The 26,040-nt window shown below is 38.1% G+C and overlaps 1 protein-coding gene across 1 annotated transcript in view; it reads left to right on the forward strand.

Annotated features, from left to right (window-relative positions):
- COL19A1 (collagen type XIX alpha 1 chain) overlaps positions 1-26,040 on the forward strand; it is a gene marked incomplete at both ends in the record, with an annotated part of 383,978 nt that overhangs the window by 316,513 nt on the left and 41,425 nt on the right. Inside the window, 18 exons of the mRNA XM_080699922.1 lie at positions 126-179; positions 828-917; positions 1,804-1,848; positions 1,954-2,031; positions 4,151-4,186; positions 4,285-4,338; positions 4,438-4,491; positions 6,161-6,202; positions 9,757-9,861; positions 9,941-9,994; positions 10,310-10,363; positions 15,994-16,047; positions 17,599-17,652; positions 20,136-20,180; positions 22,399-22,449; positions 22,533-22,577; positions 22,988-23,014; positions 25,364-25,417. Coding sequence (XP_080556048.1) covers positions 126-179; positions 828-917; positions 1,804-1,848; positions 1,954-2,031; positions 4,151-4,186; positions 4,285-4,338; positions 4,438-4,491; positions 6,161-6,202; positions 9,757-9,861; positions 9,941-9,994; positions 10,310-10,363; positions 15,994-16,047; positions 17,599-17,652; positions 20,136-20,180; positions 22,399-22,449; positions 22,533-22,577; positions 22,988-23,014; positions 25,364-25,417 — 996 coding nt within the window. The remainder of the gene's footprint in view (positions 1-125; positions 180-827; positions 918-1,803; positions 1,849-1,953; positions 2,032-4,150; positions 4,187-4,284; positions 4,339-4,437; positions 4,492-6,160; positions 6,203-9,756; positions 9,862-9,940; positions 9,995-10,309; positions 10,364-15,993; positions 16,048-17,598; positions 17,653-20,135; positions 20,181-22,398; positions 22,450-22,532; positions 22,578-22,987; positions 23,015-25,363; positions 25,418-26,040) is intronic.

The raw sequence follows: 26,040 nt of genomic DNA on the forward strand, positions 1-26,040 counted from the left end.
TCCCTAACAGGCCCAAATCAACCCATTCCCATATGTTAAAATTCTGTTCTTTTCACAAAGATTCACAGGAAGAAATGTTTAAGAGATGTCCTAATTGCTATTTCCCTTTAATTATGAATTTTTAGGGATTGCCAGGAGAACATGGTATCCCAGGAAAACAAGGAATTAAAGGAGAAAAGGTACAGTTCACATCTTACTCATTTTCTATATTAAATAGGTAGGTTGGAGGAACAGACCAAGGGTCATAAGGGCATTGGAAAAGTCAAAGAAGAGCACAAGGCCTGTGGGATTGTTCGGAGTACAGACATTCACACAAGCCACAGCAGGAATGGCTTGCTAGAGGTGTGCCTTGCCAAGCCCCATTTCTGGAATAGAAACTACATGATGAAGTAACTTAGAGATGAGGGTGTCAGGACCTGGACACTGTGTCAGCCCCAGCCAGCAACTCTGGTGTAGATCCAAGAAGTATCTTAATCTTTCAGCACTTCCATGGAAATCGCACACAAATGCTACATGGAAATAACACATAAAGATCATCAAAAGAACTCCATGAATAGACATGCCCTTTTCATGCCTAGGTTTACACACATGTAGACGTTTCATGATATTGCTACATTTATTGTAATACAACTCACTACAAAATCTAAATGCATTTAAGATGACTAGGCAGTGCTCTGTGTGAACTGGGCACTCAGTCGATATTATTAAAGGAGGGAGTGAATTAAGTTTGACTTGGAATAATGACAACTTAAATAGTGGAGACTACTGCCTCCCCGCATCCCATCATGAAGCTGAGTAGCAAAATAATCTTATCTTCTTTTCCTCAGGGAGATCCAGGTGGAATTATAGGGCCTCCTGGGCTTCCAGGTCCAAAAGGTGAGGCTGGTCCTCCAGGGAAAAGCTTGCCAGGGGAACCGGTAAGTACCAGTCCTCTTACTAACGGTTCTCTTGAGTGTTCATTAGTTTCATTAGTTATTATTTATGGGTGACCAGTTTCAGGGCACAAGAATAAGTTTAGACCTTCCAAAAGAAGAAATATTCCTCTTATTCTTTTGAAAGTTTGATAAAAAAAGAAAGCGACAGGCTCTTCTCCAAAGAAAATATACATGCTCACAAAGTTATGCATATGATTTTGGAAGCTTCATAGACCCACCCCCTACCCACCATATATGGATTCCACAGGGATCTGTGGATCCCAGTAAAGCGTGCTGCTTTTAAACACTTTCCAGGACACTGTCTTAAAACTAAAGTGCCTGGTCCTTCCCACTCAGAGGCTTTCCAGATATCCCCAGAGGCTGTCATTTGTGGAAATGTCTCTGTGGTTCAGATTTTCCCAGGGCATAGGAAATAGGTTCTTAGTATCAAATGTTTTATTTTATAGACAAAACTTCTTATATTTTAAGATAACTATATAAAATTTATAGCCTATTGAAATTTATCATTTCCTATTCCTTTATTTTTTCTTTTCTTTTTGTAGGCATTCTACCTCCAAGCTACACCCTTAACCCTAGCCCTTATTTTATTTGGAAACAGTGTCTCACTAAGTTGCCGAGTCCCCCTATAAATTGCCAAGTCTGGCCTTGAACCTATGAACCTATAATCCTCCTGTCTTAGCTTCCCAAGTACTGGTATTATAGGTTTGTGCCACCATACCTGGATCCTTATTCTTTTTTATAAAAGAAGGTTTATTCGAGTAAAATAAAAATCAATGAAAGATACTTCTAAATTATTATTTCTAGGATGTTTTTAGCACTTCTATAAAAACATGTGTATTCACTTCTTCCCTTTTTTTTTCTTTTTTAGGGATTAGATGGAAATCCTGGAATACCTGGTCCACGTGGGCCAAAGGTACAAAAAATTATAACTAATTTTAAAATAATTATTAATTATCAAAATATAACAAAAATTTATGTCTGTTGAGCTTTGCACTAATAGAAGCCCCTGATATCACAGGGTGAAAGAGGACTTCCAGGTGTGCATGGTTCCCCAGGTGACATGGGCCCACCAGGAGTAGGAATTCCTGGCAAAACAGTAAGTGAAATTTCATCAAGTTCTTCAAACCCCATTGATTCCAATATTATGAAATGAAGTCCAATGACAGTTTTAATAAAGAGCAAAGAATACAAAGGTCAGAGGAGGAAATTTAAGCACTATCTAGACAGGAGTGATGGGCACTGAGGTTTGATCATCAAGTATAGATTGCATTCTGTTTATTGACTTATAGATGCTGGTCAAAAATACACTGATTTTTTTTTAATTAGGAGCAACCATTTTATCTTTTATATGTCTATTATATGTACAAATACATGCTTATAAGATTATATAAATGCCTAATATTAGGTTATTAAGTATTTGTGCTTATTTTTCGCTAAAATAAAACAAAAATTAATATTTAATGTGAATGGAGTATTATAAAGAGTAATCTCATTAAAACAAAAGGTACTCCTATCTCCCAGGAAATTCCAAGATATTAGGAGTTCTGTGTCAAGAACCAGATTCAAAAGCCAAATGCTGGAATAAGCTTCTGCTGGCAAACTTACTGCTAAGGGAATTACAAGGGTTTTAGGATTTCTGTGCCAGGGACCAAGGGCAGAGAACAAATCATATATATATGCATCTACATGTATATGTATATATGTACACATATATGTGTATATATGTATATGTGTATATATACATATACATGTATATGTATATATAAATGTAAATATATATACACATATATATGTATATGTACCAAGCTTTGTACCAAAGCTTTCATGAAAGATAAAGCATAAATAACGATTGGTTATGTTGGAAATGTCTGGTGCTTGATTTCCAAAGGAAAATATTTTAGTCCATTTTCTGTTGCTATAACAGAGTATCTGGGACTGAGTAGTTTAAAGAATAAAGGTTCCTTTAGCTCATGGGTCTGGAGGAGGGGAAGTCCAAAATCATGGTGCCAGCGTCTGGCGTGTCCAATGCTATATCAGAATATAGCTGAGGGCATCACATGACAAGACAGAGCCAGCTTGGCTCTTTCTCCCTCTTTTTATAAAGACACTAATAACATCACAGGACACTACTTCCAAAATAACATCAACATATGAATTTGGAGATAATGTTACATTCAAATCATAGCCGCAGAAACATAAGAGAGCATTAGAGCCGGGCGTGGTGGCGCACGCTTGTAACCCCCGCGCTTGGGAGGTGGAGACAGGAGGATCGCGCAGGTTTGGAGCCAGCCTCGCTGGCTTAAGAGACCCTGTTTCCAAATAAAAAATATAAAATAGGTCTGGGAGTGTAGCCCGGAGGTAGAAGGCCCCTGGGTTCCATCCCCAGTACCACCAAAAAAAAAAAAAGAGAGAGAGAGAGAGAGAGAGCATTAGAGATAGAAAGTTAGAGTAAATAAAAAGGATATAGATATATCCAAAACATATTAAAGCAGTGATGAGTTTAAAGAAAACAATTACTTTGGAACACAATATAAAGAGAGCAAAAGCCTTTGACAAAAATGGTGATATAGATGTTTATTCTAAAAATAAGAAATAAATATCAGTAAGTAATTACTAAAGTCAACTGCTAAGAATCCAGATCTTTATTTGACTCAGGTCATAAATTTCTAATTTAGTGGTCCATGGATATATAACAGGAGTAGGACTAATGTAATTGGGTTCTCTGATAATCTCAGCTTTATTTTAATTACTCCAAATTCCAACTTCCTAAAACTGGAAAATAATAACTGATGTTTTGCTTTCTACTCTTGTCACCAAATACTAGTTCTGGTTATATCTTCAAAGAAGGAAGTGAATCAAAGTAAAAGAAGGAAAAGAAAGCCCTGGGCCAGAATCCCTGTGGGCAGTGAGTTTCTGATGAGAGTGTGGGTGCATTGTCCGCACACTCATGAGTGTGGAGCCACATTTGATGGAATGAGAAAGCCAGCCCAGGTACCTGAGCAAAATCCTCATGTTTTCAGCAAAAGATATTTGCTTTGGTATTTATCACCCAAAGTTGTGACCAGCTTAATGGAAAGTTTTCAGAATATACAAGGTGACAAATCCTGTTGTTCTGCTAAGTAAATTATGATACTCACTTTTAGTCTTTCATCTCAGTTGGATAATTTATAAACATCCCTGATAGTATTCTTATAATTTTATTCCATTTTATTTAGGGCACCCAAGGACCAGCTGGAGAGCCAGGTATTCAGGTAAGCTATTTAAGTTATGAAGAATAGTTTGCTTACTTGGATAAGGTTACAGGAAGACTGTTCTTCTAAGCAACATTTTTATGTTCTTCAATTTCCAGGGCCCTCGAGGTCTGCCTGGGTTGCCAGGAACTCCAGGGAACCCAGGGAATGATGTAAGTTAAGGACCTGCTTTTCCTGCTCCCACCCAACTTCATCTTAGTCTGCACCTATGCCAACTTGCAAAGATTTGAACATGATGCCTCTGTTTTCAGGGCACTCCAGGAAGGGATGGAAAGCCAGGCCTGCCAGGCCCCCCAGGTGACCCGGTATGTACACAGACTTTGCCTGATTTATGTTTCTTTAAAACACCCAGAAGGCAAACAGCCTACCAGGCAGATTTTCCTGTCCAAACTAATTAAAATGCTCAGTGACTGCTGGGTGATTTTGTTTATCCCCATTATTTTGTAAAAGGAAAAAAAAATTCAAGCTGGGTCAGCATTTTCATGTGTATGATGAATACTTATTTCTTAAGGGTATAATTCAGCTATACAGTTTTGCCCCTGGCTGAGTGTTAGCATATAATGTCTCAGTTCCATGGAAAATTGAGATAAAATAAATAGCCTCAATTTCTATTCTTTCTAATGCTAGTGACTAAATGAATTTCATTTTTCTAAATGAAAGTTTACAGGTATGTTACCCACAATATGGTACATATTTATTGATTCAGTAGCTTTAAAATGCTGAGATGATTAAATTATGAAAACTGGCTTGAGTAGGCTCTTAGAAAATGGGTTTAGGCACTAAACGTGTGTTCTGACGTTTTATTTTAGATTAAACCTTGCTTTGAGCGACAGCAAAATTTCTTGTAATAGCTTCAGACTCAGCAGTTATAATTTGAGAGGCCATATGGTACATGGCATTGTATTAAGAGTTTTGTATGATAAAATCTAAATGTGGCCTCTCAGTTCTAAGCCTACTAAATCCTTTCTCCCTCCCACACTGGTGGGCCTTATGCTGGGCCTTTATAAGCTACATGCAGAGGCATGTTTTGGCCTCTCTTTGACTACACTGCTGAGTAAATCGTGTGCCTGACCTGGGAATCCTGTAAAGTGTTACTTAGGTTTACAGAATGTCTTTCCGAAAGGGCATTTTAAGGCAACTTGGGTTGCATTTACATAGCAACTTAAGGCTCTCTGGAACTTCCATGAGAACCAACTTTAAGGCAAACTCATCCTGTACTCTTCATATTTCTCAACAGCCTGAGAATGTGCTTGTCAGAGGAGTTATCTCTTTGTAATAAACAATTTATCTTTATATAGTATTTAAAACCAGTTACAGACTAGGGAAAGCATAAAGGTTGCCATGTCATAAAAGCAGAGATGTAAAACTGAAACAATTATGTGTGAAAGTTTGCATGTTCCTAGCAGGGGAAGAGTGACTCTTGCTCACAAAAGTTCTGAATTCCCTTAGTGCCTTGTCTTGGTTTCTTGACATGAAACATAATGTTAAGCCAGTTCTCCTGATGGACTCTAGAAGCCCCAGGCCTCAAATCTCAAATGACATGGCATTTTGAGGAAAAATATCTACACTGTAGTTCTTGTTTTTTGTTTTTTTTTTTTTGTATTGTGTTTATGTGTATGCATATATGATAGTCGGCTTTTAATTGCTGGGACAAAATACCTAAAATCAACAACTTAAAAGGAAGAAAGACTTATTTTGCCTCATGGTTTCAGAAATTTAATCCATAGCTGTTAGGCCACATTGCTTTGAGCCCGTGGCAAGTCAAAATATAATAGCAGGTAGCAGGGTCTGAACACCCTCTTTGAGGACACAGCCCCAGTGGCTTACTTCCTTCCACCTCTTAATCTATTTTCTAGCTGATGGTACCATCATCTAGGGGACCCAACCTTTGACTCATGAACCTCTGGGAAACATGTAGCGCCCGAATTATAACAATATATAAACACGGACTTGTTCTTATCTCCTTAACCACAGATTGCCCTTCCTCTCTTGGGAGACATCGGCGCCTTGCTGAAGGTACTCTGTTGCTATGTAAGAAATGATGGGTCAATATCCAGGAAAAATCAGAAACAAAATGTTTACTCTAAACTAATTGATTGGCCTGATTTTTAAGTAGCACAGTATCTTTAAGAGAAAAAGGAGCATGTATTTTAATGTACCTCATGTCCTTTATACTAATCCCTTCACTCTCTCCTTTGGCAGCCTCTCATTTTGGGTGTGGAGGTGGGGGGAGGACAGTTCTGAAAGGAGCCATGGGGAAGGAATAATGTTGTTAACACCCCTAAATAGATCCTACTCTCCTCTCCATCAGATGTTGACCTGCCCTGGCTCACTCCTGGGAAGACTTGTCTTTCTTACTCTATCTGTCCTGGTCAGTTCCAGAGGGAAAAGCAATGCTGCTCGACAAACAGCTAGCTTACAAGGCTGAGTTTTCATGTCATGGATTTTACAAAATGAGCTATAAAGTTCAAAAGCCAGCAATTGCCCTAATATCTGTTACCCTGTTAAATAAAAATTATCTCTACCTATTATGTATCTCATAAAGAATTAATCTTGCTTCAATTTTTCATCCCTAATATTTTCCTGTAAAACAGATTAGGGGCAGATAATAAGTAAGGTCATATATTTGCACATTTTTGCATGATAATCTGGCCCTTTATACTCATACCTTATAACTGCATGGATGAATGGACAGTGTATACATCTACACACACATAAACACTTAGGTGATAGATGTGTTTATGTGATTTAGCTTATATCCCTAGTGTTTATCCCAATGATTTGCACAAGCACAACAGTAAAATTATTTATTGAATTGAATTTATCTAAGGACTCAATAGAGCCGGGCATGGTGGCACACTATAGTCCTAGTACTTAGGAGACTGAGACTGAAGGATTGTAAATTTGAGACCAGCCTCAGCAACTTAGGAAGACTCTCAGCAACCTAGAGAAACCATGTTACAAAACAAAAAATAAAAAAGGTTGGTAGTGTAAATCAGAGGTACAATCCCCATTACCTCCGAGTTCAGTGCCCCTGAGTTCAATCTCCAGGACCATGAGGGGGAAAAAAAGACTCAAGAGTTCTAGTATATGTATTTATTTGGTGAAGCTTTGAAACTATAAAATAAATATTAACATAAATACAGAAATACCCGGGTGTGGTGGTGCACCCTTGTAATCCCAGCATTCAGGAGGCTGAGACCGGAGGATGGTGGTTTGCGGAGAACCTCAAATACTTAGTGAGGCCCTCTGCAACTTAGTGAGACCCTGTTTCAAAATAAAGAATAAAGAATAGGGCAGGGGGTATAGCTCAGAGGGAGAATGCCCCTGGGTTCAGTTCCCAGATCCACAAAAATAAATAAATAAAAATATTTTAGAAGGGACTTTAATACCCCCAAAACATTTTTATGTGTCAGTAAAGAATATGGAGGGTCAGGAAGATCTTATATTTGCTACTTCATTGCTCAGTAGAATTTTATTGTGTGTATTTCTCATAGTTTTGTAATTCATTCATCTGTTGATGGATATCTAGGTTGGCTCCATAATTTGGCTATTGTGAACTGTGCTGTTATAAACATGAATATGCAAATATAACTGTAGTTCTCTGGTTTCAACCCCTTTGGAAAGATACTCGGTAGTGGTATATAGCCAGTCATATGGTAGACCATTCCAAGTTTTCTAAGGAATCTCCACACTGATCTCCATAGTGGCTGAACTAGTTTGCAATCCCACCAAAAGTGTACAAGAGTTTCTATTTCCCCACATCCTTGCCAACATTTATTGTTATTTGACTTCTTTATAATTGCCATTCTGATTGGGGTTAAATGGTAAGATGGTATCTCGGTATGGTTTTGATTTGAATTTCCCTGATTACTAATGATGTTGAGTATTTCTCATGTATCTGTTGGCCATTTGAATTTCTTCTTTTGTGAAATGTCTCTTTAATATAGTTTCCCATTCCTGGTGAATTGGGTTATTTCTTTTTCTAGTGTAAAGTATTTGCAAGAAAATGTAAGCACCTAGAGAATATTGTGTTGATGTTAGCCAATCACAGAGTGAAGGGCCATATGTTTTCTTTAATATGTACTGGATAGGGTTGGGATACAAGAGAGACTCCAGATAATAGAAGAGAAACCCCAGTGGAGCCAGGGAGGAGATAAAAGGGTAGGGGAGGAGAAAAACTCAGGTTCATTAATAGAAATACTACCATAGACTAGGTGTATACAAGTAAACATATACCAACATCACTCTAAGTACTCTGCATTGGGAGGGAGAGAAATGGGGAGGCAGGAGGCACCAAGACATGTGTTATTACATTGCATGTATGTTATTATCAACATGATTTATATCATGATTTGAGACTATAATGCACCAATAAAATCACAAAAAATAAAATAAAATTGTATATATATGAACTATTGAATGTGAATAAACTTGGGCTTTCTTGTCACTTCTCACCAATGGCAAGCTTCAATTGCCTTTTCACTTTTAAAGATTTCCCTGGTAATGGTGGTGCACACCTGTAATCCCGGGATTTGGGAAGCTAAGACAGGAGGATCGCAGGCTTGAGACCATCTTGGACAACTTAGTGAGCCTCAGCAATATAGTGAGACCCTGTTTCAAACCAAAAAATTAAAAGGGCTGCAGGTATAGCTCAGAGATAGAACACCCCTGGGTTCAATTCCCATGAATACACACACACACACACACACACACACACACACACACACACACACATTCACATTTAAAATTGTAATCATTATAAGTCAACTATTGAAAAGAATGAAAAGTAGAGGCCATATTGACCTTCTTTGTCAACTTTCAATTCATTATCTCAGTGATCCTTACTCTATGTTTTTCCTGGTATTATTCTAATAATTCATTTTAAAATAAATCTCTAGGAGGCTTTTCATAGACACTTATTTATCTATGAAATGAGACTTAATTTTATTCTATTAGCTTGGCCACATAAATTTACGCCTTTCCAGATCAGCTAGAGGTTGCACAGAGAGCAACAGAAAGGTGATTTTTCTTAGATTTCCTATATTCCCTTGGATTCAAGGGAATTCCATTGGAGTCAAGTCCAAGTCCTCAAATAACTATTCTTCACATGAGTGACCCTATGGACATATACAATGTTAGAAAATTGTGTGAAAGGTTCTCCAACTAATTTTTCTCCCATATGGAGAAATCCTTTATTCTCATTTCTATTTAATGACTTATATGGGCTCTATAATTTTGCTTTAATTATCATGCTGCTAATCAATTGAAATTCAGTATTTGTTCTTGACTCGTGGATCTCTTCCTTATTTATTTGAAATTTTTCATGTGAATATCATCAGAGGTATGTTTTTAGTAAATGCTCACCAATATCATAAACAGACATTATTATCTTAGGAAATAGATTTCTCTCCAAATAATAATCTTTTCAAGTTGGATAAGTAAGTTTCTGAAAGCAGAGTGACCTTATAGTTTTCACTCATCTCTGACAACAATTCAAATAGAACTTTAAATCATATTACACCTCACTGTTTTGAATCTCTCAATAACCTCATCTTTATGCCCATTAGAACTTTTGTGGCAACTGCCAAGCCAGCATCCCTGGGCTGAGAAGCAACAAAGGGGATGAAGGAGGTGCTGGTGAGCCTGGGAAGTATGATTCTATAGCATCAAAGGTAAGAAGGCCGGCTGTATGTTTATGGACCCTGTAGTGCACCCGGTGCTTTTCTCAGCTCTGTTGCTTCTGTTCTCTAGGGTGATACAGGGCCACGGGGTCCTCCAGGTATCCCAGGCAGAGAGGGACCAAAGGTAAGAAGGTCACTCCTCTGTGTAATGCTTGATTCTGTGTGAAAAAAAGATTCATTTTAAAATATACTACTTTTAAAGAGATAGATAAAAAGATGAATAGGTGAAAGATAAATAGATAGATAGATGGATAGATAGATAGATAGATAGATAATAGATGAAAGCCATTTGCAAGTATTGCCATAGATTTGTCTCCGACCCTGTTCAAATGACATGCCTGAATGACATCAATACACGTTGATAAGAGATTTTTTTTCATTGTTCCCAAATATAACAGGAAATACCTGAGTATATTAGCTGAACTTACTGTCTTTTCAGGGAAGCAAAGGAGAACGGGGCTACCCTGGAATACCTGGAGAGAAAGGCGATGAGGTAAAAGACTCTTCCTAGATAATCAGTCCTACTATTGATTCTATTTACTTGATGCAACAGAGGAAAGATATCAGTTTTTCTCTAGCTCATTTAATGTTAAAAACAATTTAAAACAAAGATTAGGTTGGTCTTTTTCAAAGTTAAAACATTTCACATATGTGTGTATTCATACTTGTTACCAGAAGTCCAGATTTGAGACAAAAAAAGTTAAAGCCCAAGTTAAGCTATCAGTTATATTTTTCCTTAAGTTTTCAAATAGCAGATAACAATTGTAGCTTTATCACAACAAAGTAAAGAGAAGAAGGGAGAGGAAATTTACTAAAAGGAATTTTAGAATACTTAAGAAAATTGAAGAAATAGTTGAACCAGCAGTCTAAGAGTAAGAGAAGCTCCAAAACTCCAAGGAGCTTTCCTGGGACAACTCCACAGCAAGAGTCAACTTTAATGGCCTTGGTTTATTTGTGTCTCTGCTCAATTTCCACACTCTTGGGAGACATAAACTATCAATAGGATCTGACTAGACTACTTTAAGATCGGCTGTTCACCCCTGGACTAAGGATCTGAGTCAAACATGCTTCTGAGTTAATGGTATAATTTTCTGACTCTAAGCCACAGTGATGCTCAGGATATCCGTCTTGTCCTGCATAATTCAGATTAACTCTTAGAAAAACCAATTAGAATGATGAATTGTTGTTAGTTTAAACAGTTTTGATAGTAATAGTTCTTAATGAAAGTAAGTAAGCCATCTGGCATGTATTAACCTTGATGTTAGTGCAGAAAATAATAACAGTATAAAGTAGATCTATTTTTTCTACTTGGAGTTCTATTTCACATTACAAATTATCATTGCACATTATTGTTTTTAATAAATATTGATTTTGGTCTAGAAAACTTTGAGGTTTTGCTTGGTTTTTTGCCAAGTTAAAGATTAAAGAATGAAAAATATAACTTATTTTCATTTATTAATAAAACATTAAGGGCATTTTGTTTTCAAAATAAGAGTTAATGAGCTTTCATTTCCTGAAGTTCTACAAAAGGTTTCATAAAATACAAGTATAATAACAGATTTAAATAGTCCAAAGCTTTTAACTGCCTAGATTCAAGAGGCAGGCTTTAGAGGCAGTTGAGAAAGCAATAACAAAAAGATCAGGAAATGATTGAAATTCAGGTTTTTTATATGTGACTCTAAGTAAAATTTACAAGAAGTTAATGTTTATTCCTTTTGCAAAGCACTTTTCTCTCTTGGTGAACTAAAATCCTTGTGAATATTCCTCCACTATCTTAGTGTGGTCTTATGTGTACTCTATGAATTCTTTGATATGAAATACACTGAATTTTGCACAAGACTTGTTACATGGGGAGTTAAAGAAAGTTCAAGATATTTTTTTCATTTTTCAGAAGAAATATGATGTAGCATATTACATCATATTATGATTCAGTTTGGCCCATTGAGAGGAATAGGGCAGCATACCTCTTATCTCTCCAACAGACCAATAATAGTGAATAATCTTATGTTCTTTGGCCTCAGATGATCACTGAAAGTATAATTTATGAATTTGTTTAAGTGAATAAAACTCTGACGAAGAATATATACATTTACACTTTCAAATAGACTATTTTACCATATGTACATAATCTCTAATCTTATAAAATTCCAAATGTCTATTCTCCTCATAGTTTAAAAAATGTACATACAGGGATGCCGGGCATGGCACCGCATGCTTGTAATCCCCGTGCTTGGGAGACTGAGACAGGAGGATCACACAAGTTTGAAGCCAGCCTCAGCTACTTAGTGGGGCTCTCAGCAATTTAGTGAGACCCTGTTTCCAAATAAAATAAAATATAGGTCTGGGAGTATAGCCCAGAGGTAGAAAGCCTCTGGGTTCCACCCCCAGTACCACCAAAAAAAAAAAAAAAGTACATATATACAGGGACAACCTATCTCCTTGAGCATTTCTTTCTTTCTTTTTTTTTTTTTTTTTTTTTTTTTGGTGGTACTGAGTGTGGAACCCAGGGGCTTTCTACCTCTGGACTATACTCCCAGACCTATTTTATATTTTTTTGGAAAAAGAGTCTCATTAAGTTGCTGAGAGCCTCACTAAGTAGCTGAGGCTGGCTTCGAACCCATGCGATCCTCCTGTCTCAGCCTCCCAAGCGCAGAGATTACAAGTGTGTGCCACCATGTCTAGCGAGCACTTCTAATTTTAATGTCTTTAATTTTCTTGGAAATTTAGAGGAGCTGTCTGTTTATTTATTGCTCTTAGAAAAGTGATATTATCCTCCACATTTTTCACAGGTATTTCACAACTCAAGGTAGCAGCTAATAAGATGCCAGTAGAATATAGACCCACCTCTTATTGTCAGAGTCGATTCTTGCTTGGAATGCAGGTCTTTCTACAATATTCCAGGATAACAACTGATAAAGAAGGCATGAAAATACTGTCAGACATAAATTATAGTAATAAAAAATGAACATTCTCAGTAGCCATTTAGTTTTGACTTGGAAAATCAAAATGTCAAGGTAGGGAAATAAGCTGGTTCTAATGATCCCTGAATATCTATGCAATAAATTTTCATTTGTATCTTAGTCTGGCACTATATGCTAAATCAACTGTCCTACTCTTGAATATGTATTTGTCTTTTTTAATGACCCTCTTGTCTTCTAAAATTATCTCACTGCCCTTTATGCATCCATAGTAACTTTTGCTCTTACTATAGAATTTTAGCTTGTTCAGAGAAAGACTGCTGAGAATGATTTTTTTTTATTTATGGGCTGAGGTTTATTTTAAAGTTTAATGTGGCCATCAAAGGTTAATGAGTCCCAAGCTTATAAATTAGACTACCTAAAAACTCACTCAGCATCTCTAGACTGACTCAGAGTTGAGACTAAAATTAGTTAAAGGGGGAGGGATACATATGTATACGTATGCTCTATCTATGCATGAGTAGAATTTTATGGAAATATAGGTATTTTGAGATTAAGACATTCATGGTACAACATATATAATTTCCCATCATTTAAAACTGAAATTCCCAATGGAAAATATTTTCTTTCATTTCTAAAGTTATAAGCTGATGAAGTTAATGGTGGGGAACTTAAAAGAGCCAGTACATCAACCTGGCATGTATGGCCTGCATGCACACCTCCATACACAGCACTGCACTGGGGTTGATGAAATCCTGAGCAACGATGTCTACATTTTAACACAAGCATATACAAGATTTTTCTCTAGACATCTTACATGAGAAATCCAGCATATTTAAGAAGATTATTTTTGCCAGGCTTGGTGGCACACACTTGTAATCCCAGCATTCAGGAGGCTGAGACAGGAGGATCGCGGTTCACAGACAGCCTCAGCTGTGAGGCCCTCTGCAACTTAGTGAGACCCTGTTTCCAAATAAAAAATAAAATCTAGGGCAGGGGGTATAGCTCGGAGGTCAAATGCCCATGGGTTCCATCACGAGACCTGCAAAAAAAAAAAAAAAAAAAAGATTATTTTCAACATATCTTCTGGCACTGGGTTGACAGACCTGATGTTCTCCCTTGATCCACTGATAAAGAACCTCGTGGCAGTTCACAGTCCTGTAGTACTCTTGTAAATAAATATGCAGTACCTTCACATGGTCACTTCATGTAATATTTATAATATATAAAGAAATTAATATTTATAACAATAAATGGGAAACGTTTGTTATAACAAAGAATGTTTTGATAATATAAAAAGAATACTTGATAAAGGAAATTAAATCTTGAAAGAGTGGAGCCATTTGATCTTGAACTTGGGACTTTTTTTTGTACAAAGGATGGAATCCAAATCCTTGTGCACATGAGGCAGGCACTCTTCCACCAAGCTACACCCCCAGGTCTTCTAGAACTTAATTTTTCTGATCTGTTTGCTTTAGAAAATGTGAGAAGTACACAAAAATATTTAAATGATTCCCACTGCCCAAGAAAGATGGATGGTAATAGTAATAGTATGGTCCACAAGCCCTCATCTGAAATGTTAACCTGCAAAAGGCCTTTGAAGACTTTGGAAATGCTCCCCAAGTCTACAGCAAGCAAACTCATCCAACAGCACACCTGAACCTGAACTTCAGTGGAGTTGGCCTAATTTTCCTGCTCCATCAGAGTTTCATGTTTTGCTACTGGTGTATTTGTGTATTTATTAGGAAGGGCTAGGGCTGCCTTGAGCCAGGCGTGGTGGCACATATGTGTAATCCCAGTACTTGGGAGGCTGAGACAGGATGATCGCAGGTTTGCAACCAGTCTCAGCTACTTAGTGAGGCCCTCTCAACTTAGTGAGATTCTGTTTCAAAGTAAAGAGTAAAAAAATACGACTAGGAGTGTACATTGGAGGCAGAATGCCCCTGGGTTCCATCCCTGGTACTCCAAAAAGGAAAATAAAATAAAAAATAAAAAATAGGTCTGGATATGTAGCTTGGAGGTAGAATGCCCCTGGGTTCAATCCCCAGTACCGCACATACACAAAAAAAGCTGCCTCGGGTGCCACTGGGAGTATTACACAACAGTGTGCAAAGTCAAAAATTCTCAGGTTTTCTGGTAAAACATTTGTCTACTTGCCATGATAAAGCAATAAAAATTTATTTATCATCCCCATCTTTTAGGAAACAAATTTAGAACCTCAGCTATGTAACATTGTGTGACTTACATTTTTCCATGTCATCCAATAGTTTTCTAAACCATAATTTTAATATTTGAAAAATGTTTTTATTACAGATTTTATGTAACTTATGTTAACAAATGTTCTGTTGCTGGTATACTTGGTAAAAGAACAAAAATCACTGAATTATACAAGTTACCAGTTAGCCTTGCAAATTTGTCCTTAATATATAAATGTATCAGCATCTTAAACCCCATTCCAGCCGGGCGTGGTGGCCCATGCTTATAATCCCCGCGCTTGGGAGGCAGAGACAGGAGGATCGCACGGGTTCCAAGCCAGCCGCAGGAGCTGGCTTAGGAGACCCTGTTTCCAAATGAAAATATAAAAATAGGTCTGGGAGTGTAGCCCGGAGGTAGAAGGGCTTCCAGGAACCCCAGTACCACCAAAAAAATAAAAATAAAAAATAAATAAATAAATAAATCCCATCCCATATAATTAGCATTATTCTACCAACTCAAGGAGGGAAGGAATTTTAATTCTTAAGCCATAAAATGATTCCAAATTTCGATTCAGCAAAAGGCCAAATTTCTTCTTCTAATGAACTGACCAACTAAACTATGTCATAAAACATTTCATTTTTCTACTAGTTGAATGAAGCTTTAGGGTAATCATATTTCTCTCTGATAGCATTTTGCCAACCTGAAATTGGTATTTCCATCAATAGTAGTATGGGACTCTCAGTGGTGATCCTGCCAGTGAGTTGGTTCTGTAAGACCAGAAAAGCTCTATGAATCACCAAACAGGTGAAACCATGTTGGTCACAGATTCCATGTCCTGGCATCTTAGCTCATCACCCTCACTCCTTGAAAATGGATATTGATATTTGACATACATCATATTTCTTAATTAGCTAAAATATATGTTTAATTTTCAATAAGAAAGATATTTGACTAATGAAAGCGCTTTGTTCACTATAACAGATTTTATAGTAGGAACTATCTCTTCTAGGGTCTTCAAGGAATCCCAGGCATTCCAGGTGCTCCAGGACTGACTGGACCCTCTGTAAGTATTGTAAAAACTGTCCTACTCACAGGTCAGACCTGGTGAGATGAGGCAAGGTGCATTAATATTCTTTGCTTGTTCCTTGTTCCCTGTGCTTCTGTGTGGACTGTCCAGCTAGTACTTAGAAGAGTAGCCTCATCCAACATCTCAGCTCTCCATGTAGTGTTATCTAAAGTGGGTCCGCATCCTGGAGACTTCTCCTGAGAATTTTACCCAACCAGGAAACGGCCTGTGATGAAGCTACTGCATTTGAAAGAGAAACTGGATATACAAGAGCATTCTGTGTTTTAGTTATTTAGGCACTAACCTTTAGAAGAGATATTCAGATTGACAACATAAGCTGAGAGTTTATTTTCCAGAAGAAAGAATAGAGCAAGGATGATCAGATTTATTTTTATCCCTATAAAAATGGGTGCTCAGGAATAAACCCAGGGGGCTTCTACTTCTGAACTGCCCCCTAGTCCCTTTTATTTTTTAAAGCATAATCTCACTAAGTTGCTGAGGCTGGCAAATTTTAAAACATGGGCTCATTAAGTTTCGGAGGCTAGCCTCAAACCTGTGCTCCTCCTGTTTCAGTTCCCCGAGTACTTGGATTACAGGTATGTGGCGCCACACTTGCCCTATTTACAGATTTAAAACCCTCTATGGTAGTTGACTTCTACTACCCAGAAAACACACCAGCATGGCTTTTGGGGTTATCATGTTTTACTGGGACAAAAAAAAAATAAACTATTTCCATCTGCCAAACCCAATCCCTTATTCAGGGTTTAGTTTCCAGATAAAAGAAATACAGTTACATTTGAATTTCAGATAAACAAATAGTGTTTAGTCCAAATTTGTCCCAAGTAATGCAGTATTATTTGCTAAATATAACCACTTCATTTATATCTCAACTTTCTCCTCCCTGCTTAGAGTCCCTTTACAACAGAATCTTAACCACACAAGTAGGAATAAAATCATATACTTTAATGTTTTGAATCACTGATTTGCCACTGTGAAAACTTTTACCATTTATGCCTTCACCACAGTATGTAGAATAAACCTGACTTTGAATTGTATGGTAAAATTAAAAGTTATGAAAAAGATTTGTACAGCTAATTGTATTCCCAAATAAAGTTAAATTTTATTTTCCAGTGGTAAAATGCAGATCATATAACTCAATATGCACACTGTTAATTCTGCCCTGTCTTGGAGTATTTAAAATGTTGATCACTACCAAAATTATAGCTCATTTAGAAAGGCATAATGTTGTGTAAATTGGCATTTAAACAGCAAGACTAGGTTCTTAAATGTATCAAAAGACTCCAATTAAGGTCATTATATGTGGTTGGCCAAGGTGAAAAAGCCACCACAAATACAAATTTTCCCCTTCCAAGGGCTTATCAGCGGGATACAGCTGCTGCATCAGCCGGAAGAAATATAAGCTTGTAGCACTGATTTAATTAGGATCAAATGACCTTCAAAATGTCTAAGTTTTAGCTAGCAACTAACTTCCATCACCCTTTGGCCATTTTGTTGTTTCTGTGACAAACTTAGTTTTCTATTCTACAGGGTTTAGTGGGAAGAACGGGACATCCGGGCCCCACGGGAGCGAAGGGCGACAAGGTAGGAGGAGAGGCCTCACGGTCCACCCTGGAGCAGGACCAGGCTGTGTGTGGAGAGATCCATAAAATCCAGCACAGGCTAAATGTAGAAATGGTGTCAGGGAGTGGCTGCTCTTGTGATGGACTTGGAAGAATGTAGGTCTAAAAGTTGGTTTGAGCCCAGGAGGGTTGTTTGTAGGGTAGAAGGTGTATACAACATGGGTGCTCTGTAGCAAAAGTCCATGCTCGATTCAGAGGCCCGGGGTGCCACTAAGGGGGTTTGCTTTGGGGAGTTCCAGCTGTAGACCCTGCCTTAGTCTGTTTAGGCCTCCATAAGAAAACATTATAGACTGGGTAGCTCTTAGATATCTATTTTTCACAGTTGCAGAAGCTGAAAAATCCAAAATTGGGACTCTGCAAATTTGGTGTCTAGTGAGCCCCACTTTCTTGTTTATTGATGGCACCTTCTAGCTGTGGTCTCACATAGTTTAAGGACAGCTGAGATCCCTTGGCTTCTTTTTACAAGGGCACTATCCTATTCATGCGGGTCCACCTTGTAACCTAATCACCTTCCACAGTTCCCACCTCCTAAGACATCAGCCTGCAGGTTAGGATCCATCCTGTGAATTTTGAGGGAGACAGAGATGTTCAGACCATAGCAGGTGCTAAGACTCCAGACACCTTGCTATCAGGACAAGGATTCCAGTAGCCAAACGGCTTGCTGAGACAGTCTGGAAGTTCTGTCCCTAGGAGTCCAGTGGGAGAAATTCACTTAGGAACCCGTATCCTGGGGAGGCCAGTAACTGGATAGATGTGTTGCTGTGGTCAGTAGAGGGGACTAGCAATGGAGGAGTATCAGACAGAAAGACTTAACAGCTTTACCTGATTTAGGATCTGTGTTGGCCTAAAACATATGTGTCCAGGCAGAGCCAGCAGATGAGTAAGTAGTTGCACCTATTCACACTAGGGGAGTAAGAATCAAGAGTCCACAAGACGCACATTGGGGTCTTCCACACCTTTGTCCCTCAACAAAATGAAATATGATGGTGTCAAGAAGCAAAAGAATCCCCACAATTTTCAGAGGAAACAATGTGCTTATTCTACAGAGTGTGGGCACGTTTTTTCTGGTAATACCCCCAGGAGCTTGCCCAGCTCCGTCGGCCTTTTTGCTGTGTTCTCTATGGGGATGGTTCACTCGTAGACTTTCATTTGAAGTTAATGGGGATTCCACACTGAGATGAGCTGGAGGGCACAAGTGAGAATGAAAAGATGACTTGTAATTGTGCGGGGGGGAAAAGTCTTTTCAATAGACATATTTTTTCTTGTATATTGACTCTTTAAAACTATGACATAATCCTCTGAAGGACACTGCCAACAGTGAGCAGGCTGTGTCTTAGGGAGACAGCCACATCAGAGCAATCAGGAAAGGATGCGGCATAGTCCCCCTTTGTCACGTGTTCTCAGCATATACATGAAAAACTTTAGAGTTCATTTTTATTGATAAACAAAAATTGTATTATACTTCCTTTGGTTACTAGAAAATGGGTGGATATTAAAATGAAATCCTCTATCAGATTTTAGAAATGGACTAAAATCCCACAAAATTTTTAAGCATCATATTTTAGTCTCCCCGTATTCTTTTTTAATTAACAATTTATTGACTTTGTTCCTGAAACAGAGAGATTTAAAAGATTTGATGAGGCTATTAATCTAAAATCAGTGAACAATTATAGGAGTAATTGGTTATAGACCAAAAAGACAATTGCTGTTTACTGTGAACTAATTCTGTTTTGTAAATAAATAAATAAGAGATACATTTTCAAGTTTCAACATGGATTTATTTTTCATAAATTCCATTTTTGTTTGATTATCATATAAACAGAAGTCTTTCTAATTTATGTATATCATTTTCCCCAAGCATTGCTACACCACAGACACTTCTGTACATGGGACATGCCTGACTCGGTTATCAAGTCTGATATTAACCTAGGAAGGGGAAGAGCCTTTCCTCCTGCAGATACAGAAAGGGTGTGATTTTCTACTTTATTCAAGTGATGCAGATAGGGTTTCTGGCTTCTAAAAGTTGAAGGTGGTAGAGGTGAGGCTAAAAGTTAGGACCAAACCAGAGAGCTGCAAACCCAGACCCCAAATACTGCTCATAGGGATGTTGCTATGCAGCTCATGCATGCGTCGGAAGAGAAATGCCCAGCTGCACTTACACAGGATCACCCAGGTCTTCTGGTTCCATTTAAAATAAGCTTTGTTCCCTAGAGCTTACATAGTAAAAAGCTGAATAAGATGGGAAAATGTGTTCACCCTTCCTGTGTTGTAGAAATGTAATTTCCTGGGTTAAAAATAAGCCATGCTAAATAAGACTTTGACAGGCCAGAACAAAATGACAGTCGTGCTGACTTCTGAAGATGGCTCCTCTGAGCAAGGTAATCTAGTTTATAAACCTGGGATAGAAAATGTCTCAGTATTGACTGTGGTCTCTATCCCTTACAGGGCAGTGAAGGGCCCCCCGGGAAACCTGGACCCCCGGGGCCACCGGTGAGTTGTTTCAGGTTAAAAACTGAACACCCATGTGTTGGCTGATGACTCATTACACAGGAGCCAGGCTACATTTATTACTATTATTATTATTATTATTATTATTATTATTATTATTGTGGTATTGGGGTTCCTGGAAACCCTTCTACCTCCGGACTACACTCCCAGACCTATTTTTATATTTTTATTTGGAAACAGGGTCTCTTAAGCCAGAGAGGCTGACTTCGAACCTGTGTGATCCTCCTGTCTCTGCCTCCCAAGCGCGGGGATTACAAGCGTGCGCCACCACACCCGGCAGGAGCTAGGCTACATTTAGATGCTCTCAAAGACAAAAGTCTTCTGAGCTTTATCTATATGTGCAAGTGATGGCCAGCGCAGAGGGGAGACATCCTGCTCACTCCCCTTTTCCTCCCTGAGGTGCAGTGTGCATATCTAAATGCTGTGCTCCTCCCCACCCCCAACAGGGCCTCTGGGGACTCCTCCTTAATTCTTGCCAACTTGGCCCTGCAGGGTCATTTAACCTCAGTGAGCTCACAAAGAATACAGGGGCTTAAAAAAACAATGGTACTCTGTGTGTAATCATTCCCATCCACGATGCCTGGGATGCAAGGAATTTCTATTCATATGGCACCTGGTGAACAAAATGTACAAGAGCCAGCGTCATTCCTGCTCTGGGATGATGACGGATAGCACTCTGCCAGGAGGCCTGGGAGAAGAGAGAGCCACTCTCCAGGGCAAGTCTGCCCTCATGCGGGGCCACACTGAAATCGCAGCAGAGCGGAGATCCAGGCAAGATGCTCCTCTACACCCTGCTTCACAGGAAGAACTTAAGAAGCCAAACTTACACCTGTTACTTTACTATTGACATCCTTGACAAGGAAGCAAAGCAGAGAATAGAGTTCAGATTCTAAAATATACTCCCTGTTCAGTGCAAAACCAGCTCATGGAATTTAAAATAGGCTTAAGAAATCTTCCTCTTCCCTCTGAATTCTCCAGAGGCATTCTTTTTTCAAGATGTAGTTTCTCAGGGAAACTTCCTTTGGAGATTTCAGACGCAAGTACCCTTGGGGTTTGGCACACTAGACTACAGCACGCATCAGCAGGTATCCGATCAAGGAGGAACTGAATGAAAATAATACATGAGGGGCATCTTTGCCCACGGCCGCTTCCTGAAGATGGACACAGATGAGATTCACTGGGCATCACTGCCCTTTATTATCCCAAACAATGAAATGATAGCTCTTCAATTTACAGCTGAAGTGAAAATAATTACAAAAAGAATAATGCAGATTTGATTATTGAATTTATGGAAACTTTTAAAAAGGATAAAAAAAATCCTAGCTAAAATTTTCAAATTCAAGTTTTTCCTAAATGCAAAAACCTGTGAATTTTTTAGAGTAGAATAAATTAAATGTTGGTTACTCAGAAACTTTACACTTTATATTCACATCAGGTAGGCTTTTCTTAGGAAGTTTTTCTTCCCCATTGTTCTAAAAGACATGTTTTCATAGGAACATCCACACAGAAGTGTGAATAATATCATCTTCCCATTTACCATAATTTTCTATTTGGCATGAAGAGAGTGTGAGGAAAAAATTACTTTTCAGTAGCCAAATTGTTCCCTATTCACATCTTCATCAGCACTGCTGCGTTACAGCCTGCAGGTCAGCAGGCTGTAAACACTTAGAGTAAATTGGCAATTCAGAAACTGAATTTTAATGAGCAAATAATATTTTCCTCCGAATGCATTAGTGTCTCATCTGTCAACCATGAACATTAGTCAAACCCCAAACTGGAAGCGTCTGGGTGTACCAGGTGTAGCTCACACTCCTTTTACTTCTTTCCCTACATTTGCTTTGAAAAAGCAAAACAGGGAAGCATTGTATTTAATTTGTAGTCCTAAACTCACTAGAATGGTAAAACTTTCTTAGATTTAAAAAAAATTTTAATTGGGCGTGGCGGTGCACGCCTGTAATCCCAACATTTGGGAGGCCGAGACAGGAAAAATGTAGGTTCGTGGCCAGCCTCAGTTACTTAGTGAGACCCTGTATCCAAATAAAAAATAAAATAGGGATGAGGGTGTATCTCAGAGGTAAAAGGCCCCTGAGTTCAATTCCAAGTACCACAAATATAAAAATTAATAGAAATAATGCAATTTGGTATAATGATAAAATATGGAAATGCTATTAGAATAATTCTCTTTCTTTTCTCTCCAAAGGGTGTACCATTCAATGAAGGAAATGGCATGAGCAATTTATATAAAATCCAGGTACTTACCTTGGCAATTATTTAAAATAATTTTACCTGTTATAGATTGCTATAAATTTTTCTCTTTCTTTTTCCTTCTTTTAGGGAGGTGTGAATGTGCCCAGTTACCCAGGGCCTCCTGGTCCCCCTGTGAGTATAACTGCTGATCATCGCACACATTTATCTAAGCTACCATAATGGGGGTATAGGCCCTGAAAATGCATTTTACAGTTATAACTACTTTTTATAGCAGGAATAAACAAGTGAAAACAATTAAAAAATGCGCACAGCCAAAATAATGAAAAAATTTATTTAGCATAGTAGTAACACTTTTGTATTATAAATCTAAAAATGAAATCAATGACCAACCAGTTATTTTCATGGGAGTCCCATCAAGTTATTTTTAACCTTACTCTTCAAATCTAAAATATAGTAAAAGCAAAACTTGCAGGCACTCTCATGTATATTTAAAACAAACTTGTGTATGAAAATGCCTTATGTTCTATAACTTTGCTTCAGTCATTATTTTTAAAAAATGACTCTCCATGTTTTGCTTCTAGGGCCCCAAAGGTGATCCTGGTCCAGTGGTATGTACTTTCCCACATTGTGTGTCATTTAGAAAACAGATCTTTGTTCCCACTTGAGAGAAGGGCATCAAGCAGAGATGGCCACCCTCTTAGGTGCTCATCAGTGTCAGAGTGTCAGAAAAGTGCCAGCCATGTGTTCTTTATTTTTTATTATGCGTTAGTCTTGATGTTGTCACTGCCCTTGAGGTTTGTCAGTGGGTTTTAAAAATCACCCAGCGATGTAGAAAGGCACACATAAAGCTCTTGACAGATGGAGCACTTGATTCTAACGGTTCTCTTTTGATGATTGATCCAATTTTAAGTAGATTATGGAAGAGAAATATCTACTGCAAAGACATTCCCTAATATGTCTGACATCTCCCCAACAAAAAAAGGAAAGGACTGTTTATTTGCTTTGAATGTCTTAGACGATTATTCTGCAGGGAGCGTGTGCTGTCACGAAGCCACTTATTGAGTGGAACATATCAGGAGGTTAACACTCAGCGAAGATGGAGAGCTTGTCCTCGAGCTACCAAAAGATGATAATTGTTCTCAGCATCTTTCTCAACTGTGAAGCCTCACTGTAAAAGTTCTGCCAAATTCAATTAGATTCCCTTTAATCCTTGGCATTTTTTCCCTGTCATGTCCTTTTCAAGCATATGTTACATCCTTCATGTTCCATTTGTACATCCTTTTAACCTTTGGGTATCTTCTTGAAACTCAGATGGACCTAAGACTAAACTATACTTTGAAGCCATGTGCCATTGCATGCAAAAAAAAAAGAAAATCCAAAGTACAAGCTGGTATTATTATAGTACAACTTGATAAAACTCTGTGAATACATTTTAAACCCACAAAGAAACAAGCCATAGAAAATATATTTTTTCGCTAGGTGTGGCAGTGAACACTTATAATCCCAGTACTTGGAAGGCTGAGAAAGTAGAATCGCAGGTTCATGGCCAGCCTCAGCTACTTAGTAAGGCCCTCTGCAACTTAGTGAGATCCTGTGTCAAAATAAAGAATCAAAGAAAGGTGTAGCTCAGAGGTAGAATTCCCCTGGGTTCAATTCCCAGTACTGCAATAAATAAATAAACAAATGAATAAATTTTTTCTTTTTCGTGGTACTCGGGTTGAACCCAGAGACATTCTATATCTAAGCTATACCACAGTTCTTTTTATTTTTCATTTTAATTGTCTTTATTTTGCTGAGGTTGTCCTTGAGCCTGTCTACTACTCCAAAGACTTTGGAGTCTCAGCCTCCAAAGTAGTAGGATTATAGTCATGTGCCATCACACCCAGCTCCAAATATACTTTAGAAGGAGATGTATTAAAGAGCTTAAATATAGATGTATTAAAGAGCTTAAATATTATTATTGGGCAATACGTATTAAAAACCAATTTGAAGCCAGGCGTGGTGGTGCACGCTTGTAATCCCAGCATTTGGGGGCTGAGACCAGAGGATCGCAGTTCGTGGACAGTCTCAGCTACTACTTAGTGAGGCCCTCTGCAACTTAGTGAGACCCTGTTTCAAAAAAAAGAATAAAAAATAGGGCGGGGGGTGTAGCTTGGAGGCCAAATGCTCCTGGGTTCCATCCCCAAACCCGCAAAAAAAAAAAAAAAAAAAAAAAAATTTGAGCCAGGCCTGATAGCACACCCCTATAATCCCAGTACTTAGGAGGCTGAGGCAGGAGGATCACAGGTTTGAGGACAGCCTCAGCAACTTAGTGAGGCCCTCCATAACTTAGTGATACCTTGTTTCAAAATAAAACAATAATAATAAAATAGGGCTGGGAGTGTAGCTCAGGGGTAGAATGCCCCTGGGTTCAATCTCCAGTACCACAAAAAATCTATTTGGTTCCCCCCCAAAGCCCCAAAGCAACAACTTTTGAAATCATTGAAGAGGCTTCTCCTGGGGTCATCCTCTTAAGCATCCACATGTCCAGATACAGAGAATACTAAGGATGATAAACTGCTGTGAGCCCCATCTTCATTCATTCTTAAAGAGTTAAGTCTTGTTCCCGGTAGCTCACAAACTGGCAAAGTTCATTGAATTCCAGCCTTTCATTCTAATTTTTATTGAAATTGGAGTTATTACTGACTAGAGGGATTCATTCTGATTAGATTCTTAATCAGACAATATACTCACATCTCTCTAGAGAATAGCTTTTATTCTCAAACTATTTTTATATTCTAAATGCCATAATACCCTGTTTAAAAATAGAGCAAGACATTTACTAGCTAAAATATAAATCCATGTTGAGTGGGCAGGCAATGGAAGGAACAGACAAAAAAAATGTCTTTGCTTTTGAAACCAATACTTTAAAACCTTTGGATCATTGCTCCTGAATTTTTTGTATTTATATTTAACAGGGAGAGCCTGGTGCAATGGGGTTGCCAGGACTAGAAGGATTTCCAGGTGTAAAGGTAAGCACAGAAGACAGAAGTGTATTTATTTAACACGTGTAAGTGTTTACTAATGATCTACTACTGTGCCAGGAATTCTTTCAGGCTCAGAGATACATAAGGCAGCAAGTATTGACCACTGGATTTAGTGATGTAGAGGTCATGGATGACCTTGACCAGAGAAATCACTATTTCACTACATTGGTAGAGACAATGCTGGACTTGAATGGATTTAAGAGAAAATAAGAAAAATATATACACAGTAAACACAATGTAAACCATACCCAAGGAGTTCTGCTGCAAAGAATGGGCCAGAGGATGCTGAAGGAAATAGGATTAGGTTTATTATATGAATTTTTAGATCATAGAAATATCAGAATACTTGTATGCTAAAGAAATGATCCAGTAGAAAGACAACAGAATGATGATATAGAAGAGGAGAAGAGTTGCTGGATAACATCTTTAAATAGCTAAAAGTGAGGGAGATCAAATGCACAAATGGAAGGTTTGGATAACAACTATGGTAACAGATGGATAAAACATTATACAGGAGGGTAGATGGTGATATACGTGAAAAATACATCGGTTGGAATCTATCAACCTTCTTTTCTGATTGCTTAAATTTTCTCAGAGATGGCAAAAAT

This window comes from Muscardinus avellanarius (assembly GCF_963383645.1).
Source record: "Muscardinus avellanarius genome assembly, chromosome: 8".
Classification (NCBI taxonomy): Eukaryota; Metazoa; Chordata; class Mammalia; order Rodentia; family Gliridae; genus Muscardinus; species Muscardinus avellanarius.